This window comes from Geotrypetes seraphini, chromosome 13 (assembly GCF_902459505.1).
Source record: "Geotrypetes seraphini chromosome 13, aGeoSer1.1, whole genome shotgun sequence".
Classification (NCBI taxonomy): Eukaryota; Metazoa; Chordata; class Amphibia; order Gymnophiona; family Dermophiidae; genus Geotrypetes; species Geotrypetes seraphini.
The window spans coordinates 36,336,490-36,363,109 of record NC_047096.1 but is presented as its reverse complement, the minus strand read 5'-3'; the positions used below and the strand labels follow the sequence as shown (position 1 = coordinate 36,363,109).

The 26,620-nt window shown below is 45.7% G+C and overlaps 1 protein-coding gene across 3 annotated transcripts in view; it reads right to left on the bottom strand.

The window, feature by feature from the left end:
- UBASH3B (ubiquitin associated and SH3 domain containing B) overlaps nucleotides 1-26,620 on the bottom strand; it is a 208,398-nt gene that overhangs the window by 33,040 nt on the left and 148,738 nt on the right. For all 3 annotated transcript variants that reach the window (XM_033919229.1, XM_033919231.1, XM_033919230.1), the window contains exons 2-4: nucleotides 12,921-12,974; nucleotides 10,798-10,984; nucleotides 7,884-8,082 (exon numbers count right to left, since the gene is read on the bottom strand). In XM_033919229.1, coding sequence (XP_033775120.1) covers nucleotides 7,884-8,082; nucleotides 10,798-10,984; nucleotides 12,921-12,974 — 440 coding nt within the window. The remainder of the gene's footprint in view (nucleotides 1-7,883; nucleotides 8,083-10,797; nucleotides 10,985-12,920; nucleotides 12,975-26,620) is intronic.

Sequence of the window (26,620 nt, the reverse complement as noted above, 5' to 3'; positions counted from 1 at the left end):
GGCAGGGAGAGGGGACAGAGTGGAATAATTTGAAAGAGATGTATGTTCCAATTTTCAAACTTTTTTTTCTGTTTGTGTAAAGAGTTTTGTACATCTGGCAAGATTATATTAGATCTGTGTCATAAATAGTCAACCTCATATAGCTGAGAGTCAAGGGTTTAAATCCCACCATAGCATGACTGGTTTAAAAAGGATACCACTGGAACCTACCTGTCTTAACCTGTCTAATGGTCTAATTACAGCCTCATTATGTGAAAGGGTCACTAACCTCCCCATGTAGTAATTTCTCATCAGAGTTATTACTGCCTCTAATGTCCATTATATCAGTGGCATCAAAGATTAACACAATTTCTGTTAGCAGTATATGGTAGGTAGGTGTCTGTAATCACATAATCTGCTCTGAGAAGGATTTAATGATGCAATTTGTAAAACTAGAGAATGACACAGGGACCAAATTTTTCCCCGTCCCTGCGGGAACTCATTTTCCCATCCCATCCCTGCAAGTTTTTTTTTCCTATCCTTGCCCCATTCCTGCAAGCTCTGTCCTCATCTGCACAAGTCTCAAACACTTTAAAATCCAAACTGTTCGAGGCTTGTGCAGTTAAAGCACAGTTTACAGGAATGGGGCAGGGACAGAGACAAAACTTGCGGGGATGGGACAGGGAAATTGAGTTCCTGCAGGGATGGGGAAAAATTTATCCCTGTGTCATTCTCTATTTAAAACCCTATACAAAGGGGGAGATGTTCTCTTCCTCAGGGACAATTTTTAGGGCTAAGGTGGCTGCACAGCAGTAAAGTAACCACAGTGAGGTCTGGGGGAGCATGACCCCCCCTCTTCCCACTTTGGGGTCAGATTTCTGCGAACAACAATAAATTATGACTTATAATGACTGGTGTTGCCATTCAACAAATTACATATAATTGGAAGGATTGGAGAAGATTAAATTATAATTTTTGGTGGAACTCTTTATGTTATATCTATAAAATGGAAAGATTTATTGCAATACAGCGGGGTTATTTCAGGAAATTTCAGGATGTGTGGAAGCCATTAACAAGATATTGTACGGATTAGTTGACATTGTTTCCCTTAAATTTATCAGTTTAATAGTGAAGGGGGGGATATTTTATTATTACATATTCTATAAGATAATGGAATATATGGTAGGGGGGTGGGAAGGGGGAGGGATAAGAGTTTATGTAATGTACCAATGATAGGTTTTAAGTGATGTATTTATTGTTAATGTGATTGAACATATGTAACACTTGTTGTAATTTTGAAGATGAAATTCAACATTGAAAAATGTAAAGTATTACATGTGGGGAGCAGAAACTCGAGGTACAACTATACAATGGGAGGGATGTTATTGAATAAGAGTACCCAGGAAAGGGACTTGGGGGTAATGGTGGACATGACAATGAAGCCGTCGGCACAGTGCGCAGCGGCCGCTAAGAGAGCGAATAGAATGCTTGGTATAATCAAAAAGGGTATTACAGCCAGAACGAAAGAAGTTATCCTGCCGTTGTATCGGGCGATGGTGCGCCCGCATTTGGAGTACTGCGTCCAATATTGGTCGCCGTATCTTAAGAAGGATATGGCGTTAGTCGAGAGGGTTCAAAGGAGAGCAACACGTCTGATAATAGGTATGGAAAACCTGTCATATTCTGAGAGATTGGAGAAGCTGGGTCTCTTTTCCCTGGAGAAGAGGAGACTTAGAGGGGATATGATAGAGACTTACAAGATCATGAAGGGCATAGAGAGAGTGGAGAGGGACAGATTCTTCGAACTTTCGAAAAATAAGAGAACAAGAGGGCATTCGGAAAAGTTGAAAGGGGACAGATTCAAAACAAATGCTAGGAAGTTCTTCTTTATCCAACGTGTGGTGGACACCTGGAATGCGCTTCCAGAGGACGTTATAAGGCAGAGTACGGTACTGGGGTTCAAGAAAGGATTGGACAAATTCCTACTGGAAATGGGAATAGAGGGGTATAGATAGAAGATTACTGCACAGGTCCTGGACCTGTTGGGCCGCCGCGTGAGCGGACTGCTGGGCACGATGGACCTCGGGTCTGACCCAGCAGAGGCATTTCTTATGTTCTTATAATAAAGAATTATAAAAAAAAACCCAAAAAAACCCTCAGCTATGCTATCCGCTTTTACCACAACCTCCTATTGGTTTTAAAAGTATTTCCCAGCAGCTTCCTCGAGTGTTGACAAATTTCTCTGACTCCTTCCTGCCTGTTTATATCTCTGAAATACTTGCTGTATCCCTGAAATTCTTCCAGACATACCTAACTACTCTCGGCTTACTAATGTAATTGAAAGTATTTTTTGTAACATCGCTGTCTGTGTACAGTCTCTTCCTCTGTAAACCGCTCTAAACAGCTTATGTAATGTAATTTATTTCTTATATACCGCTAAACTCCGTTAAGGATTCTAAGCGGTTATACAGAAAATAGACAATAGGGTGCATTAAAATTATAAGTAAATGGTATTGCGGTATACAAAATAAAGTTATTATTATTATTTCCTAGTCTTTGTAATTTTTGACAGTGAAAAATCGTTCTACTCCACTCAGGATTTTGTAGACTTCAATCATATCTCCCCTCAGCCATCTCCTTTTCAAGCTGAAGTGCCCTAACCTTTTTAGTCTTTCCTCACACGAGAGGAGTTCCATCCCCTTTATCATCTTGGTCGCTCTTCTTTGAACCTTTTCTAGTGATGCAATATCTTTCTTGCAAGAAGGAGACCAGAATTGAACACAATACTCCAGGTGAGGTCTCACCATGGAGCAAAACAGAGGCTTATAATATCTTAGTTTTTGTTAATCATCCCTTTTTAAATAATTCCTAGCATATTGTTTACTTTTTTGGCTGCAGCCACACTTTGGGCGAAAGGTTTCATCATATTGCCTACAATGACACCCAGATCTCTTGACTTGGGCTCAGGTTCCCCCACAATTGAAAGTTTGGCTATGTGACAGGGCAAAATTTTCTGTTTGAACTTTTTCCTAATTTCAGATTTTTATTTTTTTTTGGGGGGGGGAAGGGGAGTTCATCTCACATATTTGTTTTAATAAAAATAAATACATCGTTTATAACATTGAGAGATTATTATTATCACTATTATTTTGTCTTTACCTCACACTTTTCCTAGCACAGTAGATATTTTCCTGTTCTGGAGTCTTATGATCTAAATTTGCACTTTGGTTTTTATTACAGGATAGGGAGTGTTTTGGGGATTGCAGCAGACAAATTATTAATGTTACAAGGAGTTGTAAAGATGTATCATATATATTATGGATTTTTATGTATATCATATGAATTTAAGTACTTTTTTAACTCAATATTATTTAATCTGTCGTGAATAAAGCAGAATAGAAATGCCAATTAAATTAAACATTAATTACAAAAGTTTTAACATATACTAGAACTTTTTAACATGAGCTAATTGCCTTCACATGTGTTTATTCTTAGGCTGATGCATGTTAAACCAATATAGTTTTCACAGTTTTAAAAAGTTAACAAACTGAATGTCCACAAATGAAAGCACATCCCTTCTCAAAGGCTAGGGGGCGCTCAATGAAATTACAGGAAAATACTTTTAAAACAAATAGGAGGAAATATTTTTTCACATAAAGAATAGTTGAGCTTTGGAACTTGTTGCTATGGTAACAGCAGTTAATGTAGATAGGTTTAAAAAGGGTTTGGACAAGTTCCTGGAGGAAAAGTCTGTAGTCTGCTATCGAGACTGACAAGGGGGAAGTCACTGGGATCGGTAGCATGGAATGTTGCTACACTTTGGAATTCTATATGGAATCTTGCTACTCTTTGGGATTCCGGAATGTTGTTACTATTTGGGGTTCTGCCAGATTCTTGTGATCTGGATTGGCCACTGTGGAAACGGGATACTGGGCTAGATGGACCATTGGTCTGACCTCTTATATCTATTCTTATGTTCTTATGTAGAAGATTCAGAAAATGGCACCCAGAACTAGTCTATATGGTGCTCCGACTTAAGAACCCTTATAGAATAGCATTTAGTGCCAATTGTTGCATCCAGATTTGAGCACCAGGTATAATTCCTGGCACTTAACACTGCACGCAAAGTTCCAGAATGCCTCTGACCCACCCAAGCCCTTCCCACGGCCACGCTCCCTTTTGGATTGCGCATTATGGGATTTGGGTGTGCAAATCCAAATTGGTGCCAATTAACATCAACAGATTGTTAGTGTGCAATTATTGATGCTAATTGGCTTGTGATCCAGTTTTGCTGCACACGCATCTCAGGATCTGGGGGTAAGTGTGCATCTGAAGTGCACAGTGCAGGCCACAGATTCAGGGCGCAATAAAGCAACACACTGCTGGCCCTAACACAGTGCTTATTGATCTTTTTGAGGCTGTGACCCTATGATCACAGCCAAATAAAATTGTGTGACTCTCTAGAAGTGCTTAATAACGAGGCACTTACGGAGCACCCACCCAGGCCATGACCTCGAGACATGGGTTTTCTGAGGCCACAGTTTGGGGAGCTCTGTTCCAAGCTCTCTTTTCTGTATGTGACGAACTGGATCTTAAAAAACAGACAGGAAGGGCTAAACCACATAAGTTATCAAAAAGGACAGCAAGTAGCTTCCCCTTTTAGTATAGTAAAACACATCCAGAAAGATCATTGCAACGTATGAGGGAGGGATTCCAAAGCGTGTGAGTTTAAAAAATTTACAAAAAGGCCTAGCAATTACAGAAGTAAGGAACTGGGAGTTCTAATGATTGCAATGTTGATCTAGGAATTGAAGGTGTTAGGAGGAAAATTCATATCACTTCCTCTCCTCTCTGGGTTCCTGGATTTCTGGGTTCCAAGGAGGGGCCAGCTTTTTCAGCAGAAGATTTAGGGCCCACCCCAGCCCACCCATACTCTACCCATTCCTACCCATAGCTCCATCCCCTGGCACAGCCCAATGGCGGCCCATGCTACCCATAGTTGCTTCCCTTTCCAGAGGCAGCATGAGATGCTTTAATAAAACGTCATCTCCTGCTGCCGCGGAACACACAGTTCTTATTGTGAGACACTAAACTGTTCAAAGTTGTTAAAACGCATGCAAATTCTGAAAAATTGCAGGTGGACCTTAGGAAATTGGAAGACTGGGCGTCCAAGTGGCAGATGAAATTTAATGTGGACAAATGCAAAGTGATGCACATTGGGAAGAATAACCTGAATCACAGTTACCAGATGCTAGGATCCACCTTGGAGGTTAGCGCCCAAGAAAAGGATCTGGGTGTTATTGTAGGCAATACGATGAAACCTTCCACCCAATGTGTGGCGGTGGCCAAACAAACAAACAGGATGCTGGGAATTATTAAAAAGGGATGATTAACAAGTCTAAGAATGTCATAATGCCTCTGTATTGCTCCATGGTGCGACCTCATTTGGAGTATTGCGTTCAATTCTGGTCTCCTTATCTCAAGAAAGATATAGTGGCACTAGAAAAGGTTCAAAGAAGAACGACCAAGATGGTAAAGGGGATGGAACTTCTCTCATATGAGGAAAGACTACAACGGTTAGGGCTCTTCAGCTTGGAAAAGAGACGACTGAGGGGAGATATGATTGAAGTCTACAAAATCCTGAGTGGAGTAGAACGGGATTACAAGTGGATCGACAAGTCGCTGACAAGTGGATCGATTTTTCGCTCCTTCAAAAATTACAAAGGCTAGGGGACACTCGATGAAGTTACACGTAAAAACATTTAAAACCAATAGGAGGAAATTTTTTTTTCACTCAGGGAATAGTTAAGCTCTATAACGCATTGCCAGAGGATGTGGTAAGAGCGGATAGCGTAGCTGGTTTTAAGAAAGGTTTGGACAAGTTCCTGGAGGAAATGTCCATAGTCTGTTATTGAGAAAGACATGGGAGAAGCCACTGCTTGCCCTGTATTGGTAGCATGGAATATTGCTACACCTTGGGTTTTGGCCAGGTACTAGTGACCTGGATTGGCCACTGTGAGAACGGGCTACTGGGCTTGATGGATCATTGGTCTGACCCAGAAACGCTATTCTTATGTTCTTATGATCCCACAGCAGCATCTCCTGCTACCACTGGAAGGAGAAGCCTCCCAATGGGGAATCCTAGCTCCCCAGCTGAATGGTCGGAGATGACCCACACAAGCAGGAGACTTGGAAGGTGTGACCTTAAGGAATGCAATGTAGCCCCCCCCCCCCACCATCCACCTGGTAAGAATAGTACCTTTCCCTCTCTTCAGTGAAAGCTTTCACAGTATGCACCGTACATAGGTATGGTAAATATGTTTCCAAAGTATAAAGGGAGCCTAAATATGACAATGGATTAGACCAGGGACAGGCAATTTCAGTCCTCGAGAGCCTGCTGCTCACACTGGCCTGACTCCCCTCTGAAAATTCTTCCTGTCACTGTTGTTAGAGCTTCTGGGTTTTTTAAAATTTTTGTTTTTAATGGCACAGACATGGTCCCGGGGCCAGGAAGTGACATCAGAGGGAAAGCTAACACTGGCGCGAGCAGCAGGCTGGCAGCTTGCCTGCGCTGGTGAAGATTTAAAGAGGTATGTGGGGAAGGGAGGGTGCGATTGTGGCGTGTGGGGTGGGGATGAAGTGGGGATGGAGAGGAGGGCATGGGGGCCATCACTGCCCTGGGCACCTCCTACCCTTGCTATGCTACTGTCAACGCGCACAACCTACAGGATTCTATAAGTTAGGTGCCTAAGTGTGCCCATCCACATGCACAATCCCTTTGCAGTTGTGCAATAAAGCACTAAGGTGCTAATTTATAGAATAGGCATATTTACCCCCATTTGGATTCCTAACTTCTGCTTACAAGCCTAAAGTTTGATGCCTAACATGTAAGCACACTCTATAGAATTAAGGTCTAGATTCACTAAGCCCACCGATCGTGTCTTGATCAATTTGAAACCACTTTGCGACCCCGACCTGATTCACTAACCTTCCTCCCGATCTGATCCGCGCATGCAAACGAGGGGAAATGGCATGCAAAAGTAAGAAGGCAGCGATTCACTAAACAAATTCAGGACCACCGACTGGGCTGGCCGATCAGAAAAGAAGCAACTGCTGAGGACCAGTCGCTCACGTCTCTGCCGCCCTGTGAGCCTGTGTTTTTAACCCGCGGGGCTGCACTCGGCGTTGTTCCAGAGTTTTCCTGCAAACTCCGAAAAGGGGGTAATGTAGGGTGCCACACTTCAGCATTTGAAGAGATCAACAAAATGCTGATTAGCCCAGGTTCAGCGAACACAAGGACAGGCTGAACGTTTAACAGGCTTGCACAACACAACCCCTCTATGCAAGTGCAAGTCAAAAAATCCAAAGCTTTACCCAAGGTTGTATAAGCAGCGTGTTCTGTTTAAGCCCCCCTCCCTTCCTTCCATGCCTCCGATTGCCACATTTTGCATGAGGACGTGTTGTGGATCGGTCGCTCGGGAAGACTCGGACACGGATCGCCCCTAAAAAGGAGGTTAGTGAATCTAGGCCTAAGAGGGTAGAGAATACTGCATAACTAAAGGTTTTTTTAAATCTAGAGAAGCCTCTTGGTAAACATCAAGCCTGCAGTGTGTGTTGGAGGGGGAAGTGTCTTTTGAAGTTCCTCTCACCTACTTAAAGACTCTCTATGTGTATAGAAACATTTGAGTCCTATGGGTCATATGCTCTGTGATGTCCACTTCATATCTGCTCTAGCCTGCTGGATTTGCTTTGCTGATTGTTCTGGCTCCTGCTCATTGGAAAGGAACCGAGATCATGCTCAAACTGTATAGTGTCTGTAGGTGACACTCTCAGGCATATCTTACTTTTAGACACCAATCCCCATTTAGGGCTGCCCTTGAAATCCCCTCTTCCTCTGTATTTACCTGTTTTGGAAGCAACTTCAGCAGCAAAATCAGAAGCAAATTTCTTTAGAATCTCGGCACTTTCGTCGCTGACAAAAAGGCCAATGAAGTTCGAAGATGTATAGAGCTCCAGTGGCAGGGGCATGGGGAACTTGGACTTCCAGCGAGTCACCGTGGTCCGCAGAGCCTCACAGAGGGCATCCACTTTACTGTCCTCACACTAGCGAGAAGAACAAACTTTCATCAGCCCCTATACTTATAACATGTTATAATTAAATAAATAATAAAGCGCCATGAACAGGGCCGGATTTAGATGAAAAGAGGCCCTAGGCTATTCCACATATGAGGCCCTTTCACCTCCCATTTTTAAGTTTGTAAATTACACGAGAGATAATAAAATGCATCATTACTGTGATATATATCAATATGTTAAATGAAACATGTTGTTATTGGTACTAACCTTTATAAAAAATGTGACACGAATCTTGAGGCCCTAGACTGAAGCCTAGTTAGTCTAGTTAGCCTATAGGAAAATCCGCCCTGGCCATGAATAAATACGAGGGTAAATCAATAACCTCCCCCCCCCCTCCTTTACAAAGACACGCTAGCATTTTTAGTGCCGGCCATGGCGGTAATAGCTCAGACGTTCCTAGGAATTCTATGAGCATTGGAGCTGTTATCGCAGTGGCCAATGCTACAAATAGTAGTGCAACTTCGTATAGGAGGGGTTAAATAAAGGCAAAGCACATTTAACGGCTTTAGTAGAAGCAACTGTGAGCAATTGAACATATCACATCTCCACATAGTCCCCACGCAAGATGACGCATTTGTTGTATTGTTCAACTAGCTTCTGCATTCCAGCAGAGTAGTTCTTTGGCTGCTTCCTTTCCTTCATCGTGCTTTGTCTTTTGCTCTCTGAGTCGCAGTGAGGCACCCATTTCTCGTCTCCAGAACACTTGGATCTTCTTCATACCGTCTCAGGAACAGGGTCGCAGCCTTCGTACGCTGTTGCTGGTGCAGATCAGTAAGCAGTTTGGGAACCCATCGTGCGCAGACTTTCCTGTATCCCAAGTCATCATGGCAAAAGCAGATCCATAGTTGATCTCCAAATTTGTTATCCGTCGGTCTTCTCTAATCAAGGCATCCACCCTGTCGATGTGCTCTTGTGTGCACAATGTTGATGGGCGACCAGAACAACCTTCGTTGGCTACACCTGTTCTTCCTGCTTTAAACCTTTTTATCCACTCATAAACCTTTCGTTGATTCATGACGCCATGTCCATACTGAGTCAATATCTGATGGTGAATTTCCACAGGTTTCACTCCTTCTGCGCAAAGAAAGCACACTATGGCGCATTGCTCTTTGATGGTGCAATCTTGCAATGGAGCGTCCATGTTTCTGACCTCGTGGCTGCCGCACGACTAAAGGTCGAGCGTTGCACTGTGAGTGGATGAACTGTCCAACAGGCAATGTATGAGTACATATGTTGCATTTCGCTAGCTCTGTTCTGGTTATCAAGTTGCCTTTAATTTTTTGATTCGCCCCCGTATGTAAAGTAACAGTGAATGTATAAAAATGTATAAAGAGACATATAATATAGCATCTCATGTGCAGCCTAATGATGACAAAGATTGCACCACAGGGACTAGAAGTGGGAAATGAAGTGTACAAAGCTTTTAAAAAAAATAGCGTCCACATGAGTATGTTTTTAAAAATAGTGACAGACATGGCTAAGTGAAACCGGAGTATTCACAAACCTATATATTTAACAAACAAGGTGATAGTAAAGATTACCATTTCTAATCACCCTGGGTTAACATATGTTGGGCCACAAAACTCCAGACACATGGCCCCACCCTGTTCTGACTTCAACCCTGCCCCTCACAATGCCTCCTCCTTTCCCCAATGAGCTCTGGCTGCGTCCGGAGGGCCTGAAGCATGCACGGATGTGTGATGTCATCCGTGCATGCTCAGAGGCCCTCCAGCTGCGGCCGGAGTTCGTCGGGCTTTCCAAAACCCAGGCAAACAGCTGGGTTTTGGAAAGTCTGTCTGGGCACCTGGAAATTCCTCTAAAAAGAGGACATGTCCGTATTTTCCTGGACGTCTGGTAACCCTTCCCTGGCAGACATATTAAACCCATGGTAGAAAGTGTTCTTTCAAAAACAGGCTGCCATAGATTTTTTTTTCATAACCAGGTATTCAGCACTGAGCCTCACCAGATACCAGTGCTGAATAGATAGGTATTCAGTACTGGGTTGTACCCGGACACCGCCACTGAATAGATGGGTACGTATTCATCGGCCAACAAAGTAAGGTTACCAGATTTTACAGATGTAAAATCCGGACCCCTAGAACCGCTCCCAGGGCCATCCAGTTCCATCCATCCCTGTCCCGTTACGTCCATGCCACGCCCCGGCCTCGCCCATAGTCCTAACTCCCTCAGTTTGCTCGTCTTGTTTGGGAGGGCATCCACTCAGGCGTGGAGGCCCCTTCCGATGCGATTTGCTTTTCAAAATCCAGGCAAAGTACCGGGTTTTGAAAAGCCGTCCGGACATGTCCGGCTAAATCTGGTAACCCTACACTAAAGCAATCTGAGTACTGCCAATATTGAGCACGTATCCGAAAAGCTGTTCAGGCAGGTTACAACAGCTATAGACTGCTTTAGCTCCACCTCCAGACTGCCTCAGCACTCCCCAGATAGTGCCGAGACAGACTGGATTTTCAGTGGCGATATTCGAGTAAGTGCTGCTAAAAATCTAGTGATAAGCTGGTAAGTAGGACTTATCCAGGTAGGAGCCTCTCCTACCCAGATAAGCCCTACTGAATTTTGGGCTCCCTGGGTTCTAACTTATTGTCGCATCATCAGTAACCCAGATGAACCAAGCAACCTCTGTCTATAGAACAAGATTATTTCTGAACAAAAGTATCCGCTTACCATGAAGAACTGGCAGAGAGTGATATGTGGGAAGATGTTATGTGCCTTGTTCTTTCCACACATCTGCTTGGACAGATGCCAGAACTCGGAAAGCCTCTCTGCTAGGGGCCCGCTGGGCTGTAGATAGAGGACATATTCCCGAGGCAGGGGGTCATCAAGGGAGGGGTCGTCGATATGCGAGAACAGCCTGAAAGAGTAAGAGGAGTCAGCCCTGCGGTTCGCTAATGTGGAAAGCTGAGCAAAGCCCGGGCACTTCTTCAGCAAGTGTCATTTTTAATAGGATTGCTGGCATCTCTGTCGCAATTTCAATTATGCATTTTTTTGATATTGTTCTGAAAAGGGTGGTGTTGAGTGATTGGGATTATATAGCATAATTATTGAATATCAGGTAGATGGGATTAGTGCAGTGATTCCCAAAGAAGGTTCTGCGGAACCCTAGGATTCCTCAAGAGATTAGATTGTGAAACATGTAGATGTTCACACAAACTGAGGGTTCCTCGGTGTATGAAAAAAATATCTTAGTGGTTCCACTATACTAAAAGTTTGGGAATCATTGGCTTAGGCCTCAAAGTTCATTGAGGGGTGAAAGGTTGAAGGCTTGCCTAGGGTACCTAGGCCCAGATTCTATAAAAGACACCTAAAGTTAGGCGCCTTAATTGGTGCATCTTAGACACCTAACTTACCCCTCTTTTACAAAATTGTAGCACAGTTTTTAGCACCGGCCGCAGCAGTAAAGCTCCGACGCTCACAGAATTCCTACGAGCATTGGAGATAATAAAACCTAACATGCCTTCATAAAAGGAGGGGACCAAATTTGCCAATAGTTGGCCACAATTAAAATTAATTGGGTGGTAGGCGCCTACTGCTTTCAGGTAGGCGCCTAGCTCGAGGCACCTGCCAGAAAGAGGGCATGGTTATGGGCAGATCGTGGGCAAACCATGGGTGTGTTTTGCAGCTAGGCACCTAACTTAGGTACTGGTATTTAGGCCAAGAAAACCCTGGCATAAATAGGAGGTGCCTAAGATGTTGACACCTATTGGTACGTAAGCCCAATTTAGGCACCTCTAGGTGTGATTCTATAAACGGCACCTAACTGAAATTGCCAGCCACTACGTGCCGATGAAGTTGCAGGGAAATCCTTTTAAAACCAATAGGAGGAAATAGTTTTTCGCTCAGAGAATAGTTAAGCTCTGGAATGCGTTGCCAGAGGTTGAGGTAAGAAAGGATAGAGTAGCTGGTTTTAAGAAAGGTTTGGACAATTTCCTAGAGGAAAAGTCCCTAGTCTGTTTTTGAGAAAGACATGGGGGAAGCCACTGCTTGCCCTGGATCGGTAGCATGGAATGTTGCTACTCTTTGGGATTCTAGAATCTTGCTATTCTTTAGGATTCTGAATGGAATGTTGCTACTCCTTGAGTTTTGGCCGGGTACTAGGGACCTGGATTGGCAACCGTATGATCAGGCTCTTGGGCTTGATGGACCGTTGGTCTGAACCAGTAAGGCTATTCTTATGTTCTTTGGCGCCCATGTTTTAGGCGCCGTTTATAAAATCGGGGTCCTAGTACTCACTTCCTCTAGTAGGTCACATTAGTGCTGCATCATCAGGGTCTCTTTCTCCCAGAGCAAGCCACAATAAGAATGAATATTGACCCCCAATCCATAACGCAAAGCGATTTAGTCGTGTAGGAGAGATTCCTGACTGGTTAAATCACCTATATGGGGCTAGTCGCTGATGTTCAGCAGCATTTAACTGGTTAATGCCGCTGAATATCAACTCTAACCTCTAAAACTGTAGCTGGTCCAGGGCAATCTACACTTAATCACTGAAGTTAAACAGATAAACATCACTCCTATATTTAACCAGTTTGACTTATGTGGTCAAGTGCTAAATATTGTTCTTAACCAGATAAGGGACAGCCAGATGCAAAACCCTGAATATTCAATGTTGTCACCCAGGCATAGCCTGGCCCTGAATATCCAGGGATAAAATTGGCAACGACTACGAACTCTGACTGCCACTGGCTCAATGTTTAACCCTCTTATCACAGAATCCTGAAAGAGTGGATTTATGCTGGAAAATTTTGGATACTGGGGGTAAAACTGTTGTGTGTATCCTTCATACCCACCAGTCACATGCTGCCTGGACGCTTCTCCCTCCCGTTGACGCTAAGGCCTTGAACCTGGTCAGAGAAAAAGAAAAAAAGCACAGTTACTTACCGTAACAGGTGTTATCCAGGGACAGCAGGCAGATATTCTTAACACATGGGTGACGTCACCGACGGAGCCCTCGGTACGGACCTTTTTAACTAGAAGTTTCTAGTTGGCCGCACCGCGCGTGCGCGAGTGCCTTCCCGCCCGACGGAGGAGTGCGTGGTCCCCAGTTAGGATAAGCCAGCTAAGAAGCCAACCCGGGGAGGTGGGTGGGACGTAAGAATATCTGCCTGCTGTCCCTGGATAACACCTGTTACGGTAAGTAACTGTGCTTTATCCCAGGACAAGCAGGCAGCATATTCTTAACACATGGGTGACCTCCAAGCTAACAAAGAGGGAGGTGGGATGGTTGGCCATTAGGAAAATAAATTTTGTAACACAGATTGGCCGAAGTGTCCATCCCGTCTGGAGAACGCATCCAGACAGTAGTGAGTAGTGAACGTGTGAACTGAGGACCAAGTGGCCGCCTTGCAGATTTCCTCGATGGGCGTGGAACGGAGGAAAGCTACAGAAGCAGCCATAGCTCGGACTCTGTGGGCCGTGACAGTTCCTTCCAGAGAGAGACCGGCCCGAGCATAGCAGAATGCAATACAGGCAGCAAGCCAATTTGAAAGTGTCCGTTTGGAGACAGGACGACCCAAACGGTTGGGATCGAAAGACAAAAATAGCTGAGGGGATGTTCGTTGAGCTCTGGTACGATCAAGGTAGTAAGCAAGGGCACGCTTACAATCCAGCGTGTGCAACGCCTGTTCCCCAGGATGCGAGTGAGGCTTAGGGAAGAAGACGGGCAACACAATGGACTGGTTGAGGTGAAAAGCCGAGACCACCTTGGGAAGGAATTTAGGGTGGGTACGCAGAACAACCTTGTCATGGTGAAAAACAGTGAATGGTGGGTCAGCCACCAGTGCATGCAGTTCGCTAACCCTCCTGGCAGAGGTGATGGCAATTAGGAAAAGCACCTTCCAGGTAAGAAGCCTGAGCGAAGTAGTGGCAAGAGGCTCAAACGGAGGTTTCATGAGTGCTGAGAGAACCACATTGAGGTCCCAGACGACAGGAGGAGGCTTGAGAGGCGGTTTGATATTGAAGAGACCTCTCATAAATCTGGAAACCAGAGGATGAGCCGTGAGGGGTTTTCCGAGAATAGGCTCATGAAACGCAGTGATGGCACTGAGGTGGACTCTGATGGAGGTAGTTTTGAGGCCAGCATTGGACAGCGAGAGCAAATATTCCAATACAGTTTCCACCGCTAAGGAGGTGGGTTCCTGATGATGCCGGAGACACCACGAGGAGAATCTGGTCCATTTCTGATGGTAACATTGGAGGGTGGCCGGCTTCCTGGAGGCGTCTAAGATGAGGCGGACCGGCTGAGATAGGTTCTCTGGAGAGGTCAGCCCGAGAGAAACCAAGCTGTCAGGTGGAGCGAAGACAGATTGGGATGCAGTAGAGACTGATGCTGCTGCGTAAGTAGAGTAGGAAACACAGGAAGGAGAATGGGTTCCCTGGAGCTGAGTTGGAGCAGGAGTGAGAACCAGTGTTGGCGAGGCCACCGAGGTGCGATAAGAATCATGGTGGCGTTGTCCTTGCGGAGTTTGGACAAGGTCCGCAACATCAGAGGAAGTGGAGGGAAGGCATACAGGAACCGATCCCTCCAGTCGAGCAGGAATGCATCCGGAGCCAGACGGTGAGGGGAGAAGAGTCTGGAACAGAATTGGGGCAGCTGATGGTTGTGAGGTGCTGCAAAGAGGTCCACCTGCGGAGTGCCCCATCGAGCAAAGATGGAGAGCAGAGTCGGAGGGTCCAACGTCCACTCGTGAGGTTGAAGGATGCGGCTGAGATTGTCGGCCAGAGAGTTCTGTTCGCCCTGGATATAGACCGCCCTGAGAAAGAGATTGCGGTCCGTGGCCCAGGTCCAGATGCGCAGAGCCTCCAAACAAAGGGGGCGAGATCCGGTGCCGCCTTGCTTGTTTATGTAGTACATGGCGACTTGATTGTCTGTGCACAGGAGGAGGACTTGAGGGCAGAGAAGATGTTGGAAAGCCTTGAGGGCGTAGAACATGGCTCTGAGTTCCAGGAAATTTATGTGATGACGACGCTCCTGTGGGGTCCAAAGTCCCTGGGTGCGTAGATCTCCTAGGTGAGCTCCCCACGCGTAGGGGGACGCATCTGTGGTGATGATCATAGAGTGGGGGGGCAGATGAAAAAGTAGACCCCTGGAAAGATTTGAGGAGTTCAACCACCATTGGAGAGATTGCTGAAGAGATGATGTCACAGAGATGGGATGAGAAAGAAGATCCGTAGTCTGTGACCATTGGTTGGCGAGAGTCCACTGAGGCGTACGAAGGTGGAGACGTGCCAGAGGAAGGACATGCACCGTCGAGGCCATGTGACCCAGGAGGACCATCATCTGTCGGGCAGGAATGGAGGGATGCATGAGTACCTGACGGCAGAGATGGAGCAGGGTCCGCTGGCGATCGGAGGGGAGAAAGGCCCTCATCAGCGTGGTGTCCAGAACTGCTCCAATGAATTGAAGTCGCTGGGTGGGAAGCAGATGCGACTTGGGGTAGTTGATCTCGAACCCCAGGAGGTGGAGGAGAGAGATGGTGTGATGAGTAGCTTGTAGCACGAGTTGAGATGAAGGTGCTTTCACCAACCAATCGTCCAAGTAGGGGAACACCTGGAGGTTGTGAGATCTGAGGAAGGCCGCCACCACTATAAGGCACTTGGTGAAGACTCTGGGGGAGGAGGCGAGGCCAAACGGTAGCACTTTGTACTGATAGTGGTGGTGTAGCACCTGGAACCGCAGGTAGCGGCGAGAATTCTGATTGATGGAGATGTGAGTGTAGGCCTCTTTGAGGTCCAGGGAACATAGCCAGTCGTGATGAGAAAGAAGAGGGTAAAGCGTGGCAAGGGAGAGCATTCTGAACTTTTCCTTGACCAGACACTTGTTGAGGTCCCTGAGATCGAGAATGGGACGGAGGTCTCCCGTCTTTTTGGGAACCAGGAAGTAGCGGGAGTAGAATCCCTGACCCCTTTGATCTGGAGGTACTTCTTCGATGGCATTGAGAAGGAGGAGGGATTGAACCTCCCTCAGGAGGAGGGGGGTTTGAGATGAGTGTGAAGCAGACTCTACGGGAAGGTTGTCCGGTGGAAGAGTCTGGAAGTTGAGAGAGTAGCCGTGGCGGATGATGTTGAGGACCCACTGGTCCGACGTGATGACTTCCCAACGGCTGGAGAAAATGGTGAGACGACCCCCGATAGGCTGTGGAAGAGGCAGCGAGGGTGGATGACTGGCTATGCCCTGGAGAGAAGAGTCAAAAGGGCTGAGATTGTTTAGCAGGCTGAGGAGGCTTAGAGGGTTGAGTGGCCTGAGATCGAGCCTGGGCATGGTGCTGCTGTGGACGGGGTCGCCGAGATTGTTGGGGAGGCGGATTGAGTGGCCTGGCTGAGAACCTCCGCTGGTAAGATGATTGAGGCCGATAGGGTCGGGCAGGCGGAGCCTTCTTTTTCGGCTTGATCAGGGTGTCCCACCTGGTCTCATGGGCCGAGAGTTTCTGGGTGGTGGAATCCAGTGACTCTCCAAAGAGTTCGTCCCCGAGGACAGGGGCATTGGCCAAACGATCCTGTGTGGTTGATGTCCAGGTCGGAGACTCTGAGCCAGGCTAAGCGACGCATGGCTACGGCCATGGCAGAGGCCCGAGAGGTGAGCTCGAAGGAGTCGTATATCGAGCGGACCATATATTTGCGCATTTGGAGAAGGCCAGAGATGTGTTGTTGGAATAGCGGGACCTTGCGCTCAGGAAGGTACTTCTGGAGGGCAGACAGTTGTTGGACCAAATGTTTCAGATAGAAAGAAAAATGGAAGGAATAGTTGTTTGCCCTGTTGGCAAGCATGGCATTCTGGTAGAGCCTCTTGCCAAACTTGTCCATGGTCTTACCTTCTCTGCCAGGAGGGGTAGAGGCATAGACACTGGAGCCCTGAGTCTTTTTTAAGGTGGATTCAACCAGAAGGGACTCATGGGGCAATTGAGATTTGTCGAATCCAGGAATAGGGATGACACGGTAAAGGTTGTCCAGTTTACGGGGGGCTCCCGGTACCGTGAGGGGATTTTCCAAGTTTTTGTAGAACGTTTCCCGTAGGATGTCATGCACGGGAAGCTTGAGGAACTCCTTAGGAGGTTGCTCAAAGTCTAAAGCCTCTAGAAAGGCTTGAGACTTTTTTGAGTCAGATTCTAGGGGAAGGGACAGGGCAGCAGACATTTCTCTCAGAAATTTAGAAAATGAGGACTGCTCTGGTTTAGAGGTGGCATCGGGTGCCGATGGTTCCTCATCAGATGAGGAGGGATCCTCCTCGGTACCGAGAGGAGTTTCCTCCCATAAGTCAGGGTCCCTGACCTCTGGTGCATGTCGAGACACCGGGGTGGAGGGCGCGGTATGGCGAGTCTTGGACAAAGACTTTCCAGAGCGCACCGAAACGGTACCAGGAGAGGACGACCGGCGTCGATCTCGGTCCTGGGAAGAATGCCGTCCCGCCTGGTGCCGAGGAGGATCCAATGTGGCCTGAGAATGAACCACCGGATCGCCATGGAGTTGTTGGGCCGAAAGGATCGGCATGGAGGTGTTCACAGGTACCGAAGGGGTGGACACCGGGGGTTCGGTACGGGGCTCGGGCCGGTCTGGTACCGGAAGGAGCGGTGCCAGGATAGTGGGCAACAGGTGTTCAAGTTGTTTCTTTAACTGCTCCTGGAGTTGAGCCTTTAAGATGGCCGAGATACGGTCATCTAGGGGTGGCATCGGAACCGCTTTCTTTTTCTTCGGTTCCTTGGATGCCGCTCCACGCCCCGGCGATGAGGAGGCCGATGACGAGGCACTCACCGAGATCGGGGCGGAGCGTTTGCGGGACCGGTGCGATGCCGGTAGGGATGGTGTCGCCACCGTAGCTGGAGGGCGCTCGAGGGAAGAGGAAGGCTTCTTAGCCGGCTTACCTGGCGCCAGCGACGCCGATGTGGGGTCGGTCGGTGTCGAGGTCGATGGTGCCGATTTTTGAGGTACCGCCGTTGAAGTTGAGGAGTCCATCGCCGACTCGGTGCCGAAGAGAAGAGTTTGTTGAATTCTTCGGTTTTTAAGGGTTCTCTTTTGAAGAGTGGCACAGCGGGTGCAGGAGTCCGCCCGATGCTCCGGTCCCAGACACTGCAAGCACCAATTGTGTGGGTCGGTGATGGAGATCGGGCGTGCACACCGCTGGCACTTCTTAAAACCGACCTGCGGGGGCATGAAGGGGAAGATAGCCTCCGCAAAATCGAAGCCCGAGGCCTGTATACTGGCAACAGGCCCCGCCGGGGCAAAAACGAAAAAAGCAAAGTTTTTTTTTTTTTTTGCAAATCAAAGAAAAATAAACCCGAAGGTAAAGAATGAAAAAATAAGGAAAAAAAGCGCGAGCGGGAAGGCAAAAAGTGGTTTCAACGGCCGTTGAAAAAACACACGCGTCTTCTTCGCTCCGCGGAAACGAAGAAACTGGGGACCACGCACTCCTCCGTCGGGCGGGAAGGCACTCGCGCACGCGCGGTGCGGCCAACTAGAAACTTCTAGTTAAAAAGGTCCGTACCGAGGGCTCCGTCGGTGACGTCACCCATGTGTTAAGAATATGCTGCCTGCTTGTCCTGGGATAAAAAATGTTTCAGGCATTGTTCTTACTGCAGTCTGTCGAGATAATCAGAGATAAATCCAAATTAAAGTAAGTTGAACATCTGACCACAGAGTAACTCCTTTGCCACTTTTCTTTTAATAGTCGTTGAAGTCCGTACATAGAACACACCGGTATAAAAAAAAATACATTGGCTACCAGTTTACTTCGGAAGCTTTGTATTACTCAAGCTTTTCATTGGTTTAGTTATTAAGCTTTCAAAAATGTACACATAAAGGCAAATTCTATAATCTAGACCAGTGTTCTTCAACCTTTTTACACCTATGGACCGGCGGAAATAAAAGAATTATTTTGCGGACCGGCGGTTGAAGAACTCTGGTGTGGACTCAAATGCCACGACTAAACCGCCATAGGAAACGAGAATGTATAACTTTTCCTATTCAGAGGCTACAAATAATTTCTTTCTTTAAAGCAATTTTCCAAACACGCCACAAATGGCGTAAAATTCAACAGAGTTTGAGTAAAATCTAAGTACTGATTGGTCACAAGAAAATTTAATGTTGTTTTGATCAGATGTCGATCATTTTGGGATTAGAAAAAAAAGGATAAGTTTTCCACTTTTTTTTGGACCTTTTTGCATTAGTCTTTCATTACTAAAATAGTAGCCCTAAGACTAACTGACTTACTCAAAAAGAATCATCAAGGATGTTTTTTCAAGAAATAAAAGAACAGAGAGAAAACAAACCCCTATCATTCCCATAATTTCAGGAGAAAATTTGCAGTTTGCTAACTGTCAATCAGTGCTGATGCCAGACTGGTCCAAGGAGTCTCTAGTCTCCAGCCCACACAATTGGGACCCCGCCTTCCTGAGAAGTGCAATTGAGTAACAAAGACCCGCTTCTCCTCCCCGGCCTACCAGAAAGCTCGGGAAGTCATATCTCACGCTCTCTTATCTTACTGCTCCAGCTCCATACCACATCTTGCAGCAGCAGGACCTTCATTCCTTTTAGCCAGGTCTAAGAGCAAGGAGATCTTTCGCTCCTTCCACAGACAGCCTGAGGGAAACAGCGCAAGCCAGAGCGGTGGTAACTTTCTGTGCATGTACAACAGCTGCCTTCAAACAGCACAGTCGGCAGACTCACCACGTGGAGCCCGCTTCGTGCGCCTCCGGCTCTCCAGTAGCCTTTGACCCAAATTACCCATCAGCCACTATGACAAGTTCACACGAACTCCTCCTTAACAGCCCCGGCTCTGCCTGGAAATTTTAGCAGGCAAACTGCACTGATGTTTTTGCTTAAGCAGTCCGCAAAGCGTTTACAGTAAGCTGCCTTTTTTCCTCAGTGCTTGCAGGGGACACTGATCCTTCACGGACCGGCAGGAATTTTTTGCGGACCCAGCACCAGTCCGCGGACCGGCGGTTGAAGAACACTGATCTAGACCAGGGGGGTGGGCAACCTCAGTTCTTGAGGACCACAACCAGGCCTTAATTTGTGGGAGAACGGCCTGGAATGCAGATCCACCACTTATTTTCAGTATCCAGTGCAGCAAGGGCAGACTTCAAGGAAGAGGAGGAAAGTGGAGAACCTGGAGCACAGCAGAAAACAGTCACTATTCTCAAATCCAGCCCCTCTTCTCCTGTTCTTCCTGGCCTACCCAAGCCTCTCCCGGCTCCACAGTTCCACTTCCATTTTATCTACTAATTAAACCCTGGCCACATCCTAGTTTGGATTCCAGGATTTCCCAATGAATATGCATGAGATCTATTTGCATGCGCAGCCTCCAGTATATGCAAATAGATCTCATGAATATTCATTGCAGAAATCCTGAAAACCCAACTGGGTTGCAGCCCTCAAGGACCAAGGTGGCCCGCCCCTGATCTGGACCATAGGCTTTGGGTGCTGAGCAGTCCCACCACTGGGTCAGAACTGTTGAGGAATGCATAGAACTGCAGAGCAACCTGAACAAACTGAGTGAGTGGGCAAAAAAATGGCAGATGAGCTTCAATGTGGAGAAATGTAAGGTCTTGCACATAGGGAAGGGGAACTCCATGTACAGCTATACGATGGGAGGGAGGGTACTCGGGGAAGGCAGCCAAGAAAAAGATCTGGGGGTATTGGTGGATAACACAATGAAGCTGGCGGCGCAATGTGCAGCGGCCTCAAAAAAAGCGAGCAGAATGTTGGGCATTATCAAAAAAGGTATCACTACCAGAACAAAGGAAGTTATCCTGCCACTGTATCGAGCAATTGTGCGCCCACATCTGGAATACTGCGTCCAATACTGGTCGCCATACCTCAAGAAGGACATGGCAATACTCGAGAGGGTCCAGAGGAGAGCAACGAGGATGATAAAGGGTATGGAGAACCTTTCATAAGCCGAACGGTTAGACAGGCTGGGGCTCTTTACCCTGGAAAAGCGGAGACTGAGAGGGGACATGATAGAGACTTATAAAATCATGAAAGGCATAGAGAAGGTGGAGAGGGACAGATTCTTTAGACTAGCAGGGACAACTAAAACAAGAGGTCATTCAGAAAAACTGAGAGGAGACAGATTCATAACGAATGCAAGGAAGTTCTTCTTCACTCAACGGGTGGTAGACACCTGGAACGCGCTTCCCGGAGAGGTGATAAGACAGAGTACAATTCTGGGGTTCAAAAAGGGACTGGATGACTTCCTGGAAGCGAAGGGGATAACAGGGTACAGATAGAGGTTTACCTTACAGGACATTGAGCGAATAGGGTTTGGACATTTTAGTTTAGGTAGGGAAAACTTTCAGGTCATGGACCTGGAGGGCCGCCGCGGGAGCGGACTGCCGGGCACGATGGACCCTTGGTCTGACCCGGCAGAGGCAATGCTTATGTTCTTATGAGCAAGTTCCTTCATTATGCACAGGGAGAGGCAATTTGCATTGTGTATGGCACCTCCAATCATTTTGAAAGGTTGATGTCAAGCAAATCTCCAGACTAGTAGAAATTGTACATTTATGCTCGCACATATCCATATAAGTGCTGACAAGGCACTTAGGCCCATATTCTATAAACCTACCAGCAACTAACCCCCTCTTCTACGAAACTGCGCTAGCAGTTTCTAGCACAGAGAGCCGCACTGAATGACCCCCCGCTGCTCCCGATGCTCATAGGAACTCCATGAGTGTCAAGAGCAACGTGGACCATTCAGCGCGGCTCCCCGCGCTAGAAACTGCTAGCGCAGTTTCGTAGAAGAGGGTGTAAGGTAAGTCCAAAACACCATTTAAAAGCAGACCGAAAAGCAATTACAAGGCTTCTACCGGCACCTTAAAAAACTGTGCTGAAATCACACCGGCGCCTAATGCCACTAGGCGTGGCTAACACCAGATGTGGCTTTAGGAGCCGGTAGGTGCCCACGGAGGCTTGATTCATAGGGTTACCAGATGTGCGGATTTACCCAGTTCTCTTCCCTACTTACTACAGTTCAGTTTTCTTTTCCGAGTCTACTGTTTCAATCAAAACTGTAAGCTGCCCAGATATGAATATGTTAGGCCAGGTATCAGATTCAATTAAATAAATTATCTTTGACACAATTGGACCCAGGGAAATCAGGTTTATTTAAAATGCATTTATTTTATGCTAAAAATGTATAAAACTCTCTTGGGTTCAATGAAATGTATAAAAAATAAAAAAAGAATCTGCCTGTCATTGAATTATTTCAAATTATTCTCTTCCGTCAGCATTCTACCAATAAGCAGATTTTATCAGTACTAGAAATATGTCTCTGCTTATCTTTGACATGCTATTTAGATCCTAGTTTAGCAGGACTTAATGAGAGGTTTTCAAAGCTTAGTCATACAAATCAGTGAGATAGCCTGCTGTGCTTTGCCCTGTGGAGGGATCTGGGATTAGCTACTGGGTCAGGTCTTCTCTTCTGGTCATCTGAACAGAGAATCCCCATATCTTATTAATGCATGCTTATATGTTTTAGAACACAAGGGGGCAGAAGTAATGCTTATATGTAGCCAAATCACCATAAAACAATTTCTACAGATTTTAAGGGTGACTGTAAACCAGGGATCTCAAAGTCCCTCCTTGAGGGCCGCAATCCAGTCGGGTTTTCAGGATTTCCCCAATGAATATGCATGAGATCTATGTGCATGCACTGCTTTCAATGCATATTCATTGGGGAAATCCTGAAAACCCGACTGGATTGCGGCCCTCAAGGAGGGACTTTGAGATCCCTGTTGTAAACTGAGGGCCCATTTTACAAAGTTACTGTAGCGATTGTCCCATAGAAACTGAATAGGCTTCGGTGCATTTGCCACAGGGGAATTGCTAATGCGGGTTTGTAAAAGGAGCCCTGAATTTTCTATGCTAATCTTTCTTTATACATACTTTCAGTCTGTATATAGTGTGATCCTAATACAAATCACTGATGGATTCAGTATAATCTAATTTCTTCTTCTTGAGACCAATGTTAAGATTTTTCAAATCCAACGCTTATATATGCAAAATGCTCATATCAGTACTCTTTCTCTTCCTCTCAATCATGCAGAAAGAAAATTATATTTGTCCTTTGAAACAGTCGTGCGAAGATGGGTATCAATTAGCCGCAGACGCACACACTCATTACACAGACATGTTCCACAAATTAACCAATACAAATTTTTAAAAGCCCTAAAATATTTAAGGTGATTCCTTTCCATTGGACTAACATATTAATGTTCTTGGCTAGCTCTCAGGAGCTAACACCCCTTTCTTCAGATCAGAAAAGAAGGAGCAAAAGATGGCAGGGCTGATTCAGAGCTAAGACACCTGGTAGCCGATTATTCAGAGGGAGAGTCCTAGATTTTCAGTGCCATATAATTGGATACTACTGCTGAAAATTTGATGTGACTGCTGCAGCACTTATTGGTTAATGCTGGGGTGGTCCATGGACAGAATCAGTACGGAGCCGGGATTTACCCAGTTAGCAGCCATTTTCAGTCCAGGTACTGTACATGCCGGAATAAAGTTGGAGCAGGAAAAAGGTTGTCCTGACTTTATCCAGATAGTTATTCAGGTACTGGTCTGAATCTCAGCCAGCACCCAGATAGCGGTGGATTAAGGACAAAAACCTTAACCCCTCATTTGCAGCCCTGGCTGAAACAAATATGGTTCTACATATGGCAAAGGATAGAACAAAAGTATAGAGCAGTGGCTCCCAAACCTGTCCTGGAGGAACCCCAGCCAGTCAGGTTTTCAGGATATGAGCACGCCTACATTTTCTATTTGGTGAACCACCCTATGTATCGTTCATAGACTTGTAGATCCCTGTCTTCCACTGTTCCCAGGTTTTCAGGATAGCCACAAAGAATATGCAGGAGATAGATATGCATTGCATATCGAGGAGGCAGCACATGCAAACTGATCAAGTTTCAAGTTTATTAGAAATTTCTATCGTGCCCAACAGCCAAGCTTTCTAGGTGGCTCACAATCTAAAATAAAGCAGTAGAGGTGTGGCCTAGCAGTTAGAGCTGATGTTTCAGCACCCTGATGTTGTGGGCTTCATCCCTGTGACCTTGGGAAAGTCACTTAACCCTCCATTACCCCTTTAGCGAAATAATTATCACCCCTATGCTGAAAGACCAGCGCATCCCTTGCCTTATTCTCCAATTACAGATCAATCGCCTCCATACCCCTATATGTAAAAATCATGGATTTAGAACAAACCACAGTACAGAGACACTACTGGGAACATTATTAGACATAGCAAGACAATAGCTATGTGACAGTAGGAAGATATTAATCATCCAATTTTATATATCCTCAGCCTTTGACTTGGTAGATCACCCCAGTGTAGATACTAGAAGCAGAAGGCATAACCAGAAGGGTGTACACATGACTTCAGGGATTCGTTCAATCCAGGAAATATTGGGTTAAAACTATGGAAGGTGTATCAGAAGCCTGGTCAAACTCCTGTGGTGTTCCGCAGGGCTCACCATTATCGCCGATACTATTCAAACTATATCTTGCCTCCCTCAGTTACATCTTAGACAAAATAAGCATAGCTTCATATAATTATGTGGACAATATCACTCTCCTACCAGCTGAAAACTCACTAACTAAAGTAACCCCAAAAATTCAAGATATCTTTAAGGCAATAGAAGCCTGGATGAAAGACCACAGACTAAAACTAAACACAGAAAAAAATGCAGTTCCTATTACTGGAGAATGATAAACAACCTACAGCAATCAATATAAAAATTAACTCCCTAACTTGCCCACTAGAATCCGCACTAAAAGTATTAAACATGGCTCTCTTCCATTACAAATCAACAACATCATCCGAAAATCCTTCCTAACAATATGCAACCTATGACACATACGCAAATTTTTTTGAAGAGCCACAATTTCATCTCCTGGTACGATCCCTAATTTTGGGAATGCTGGATTATTGCAACATCTTGCACCTACCATGTCCGGCATCAGTGATAAAACAGTTGCAAACTAAACAAAATGTACCACTGTATCGGTAGCATATAATATTGCTACTCCTTGGGTTTTCGCCAGGTACTAGTGACCTGGATTGGCCACCGTGAGAACGGGCTACTGGGCTTGATGGACCTTTGGTCTGACCCAGTAAGGCTAGTCTTATGTTCTTATGATTAATCTTTTCCTTTAACAAATATGAGCGCATAACACCAGCCTACCTATAAACATATTGGCTCCCAGTGAAAGGCCAAATCTTATTCAAATTCTATTGCCTGTTGTTTAAAGCATTTTCAGGGCTATGCCCCAATTTATCTGAACAATAGACTTGCACTGAAAGAAGCAAAAAGGCCTCGGAGAAACATGGGTCGATCTACTGCCATTCCAAGTTGCAAAACTAGATAAAGACGTCGTCAGAATCTTAGGTGCCATATGAGATTATAGAATCCTCCAGAAAGAAATCAAAATGATGTTATTTAGAAAATATGTCCTGCAATGCTAATCCAATGTCTGTCTAATAATACGCTTTGAAATGTCCAGATACTTCTTATAGTAATCCACCTAGAGCCGAAAGGTTAAGACGGAATAGAAGTCAATAAATGTAATGTAATCCGAAATAGCAGAAAACAAGAAAGTCTTTAATCTTTTTTGAAAGATTTGATAGGTAATCGATGGGTAATTCATTCCATAAAGTGATAAATAGAAAAGTGCAAGAGCGGAAAACTTGACTCCTTGTCTGAACACCTTTAAACAATAGAAAAAACAGCTTTTAAGTAGTAGAATATCTGCAGCCACTTTGTTATAGCAAGACCTAAAGGCAGTGGTACTACTGAGTCACCTAATTGTCCATAAAATATTTTTTAAAAACTAGACAGGCACATTTGAACTTGACTGTTGAAATAGCTGAAAAGATAAGGAAAAAGAGGCTAGCCTTCATAAACAACAAGAGATCCCAGAAAGAGTAAGACAGATGACAATATCTGGAAAAGCTAAGAGAAGCTGGCAAAGTAGTCAGAAAAGCAAAGATGCAAATGGGAAAAATAGCCTATACATTAAAATGGGAGGGACAAGCCATTTTTTAAACATATATTAGTGATAGGAGGAAGAGCAAAAGTGACATTCTGTGTTCATAGATGAAGGCCCAGGAACAAGACTTCAGAAGACAAACACAAATAGGAATGGAAGTATGATAGAGTGGAGGAGTATGTGGCGTAGTGGTTGGATCTACAGTAGAGAATGACACGGTGAAAAAATTGGTCCCCGTCACCGCCCCGTCCCCGTCTCACCATCCTCTGCACCGCCCCGTCACCGCCATTCCCTTCACCGCCCCGTCACCGCCACTGCCACCCCATTCACCGCCCCGTCACCGCCACTGCAACCCCATTCACCGCCCCGTCACCGCCACCGCTGCATACATAAAAGCCTCAAACGGGTACGATTTTAAATACTTTTCTTTATTTACGTATAAAGGAAACATTCTTTAAAATTTTTAAACTTTAAAACTTAGTTAAATATTAGTTAATAACTATACAAA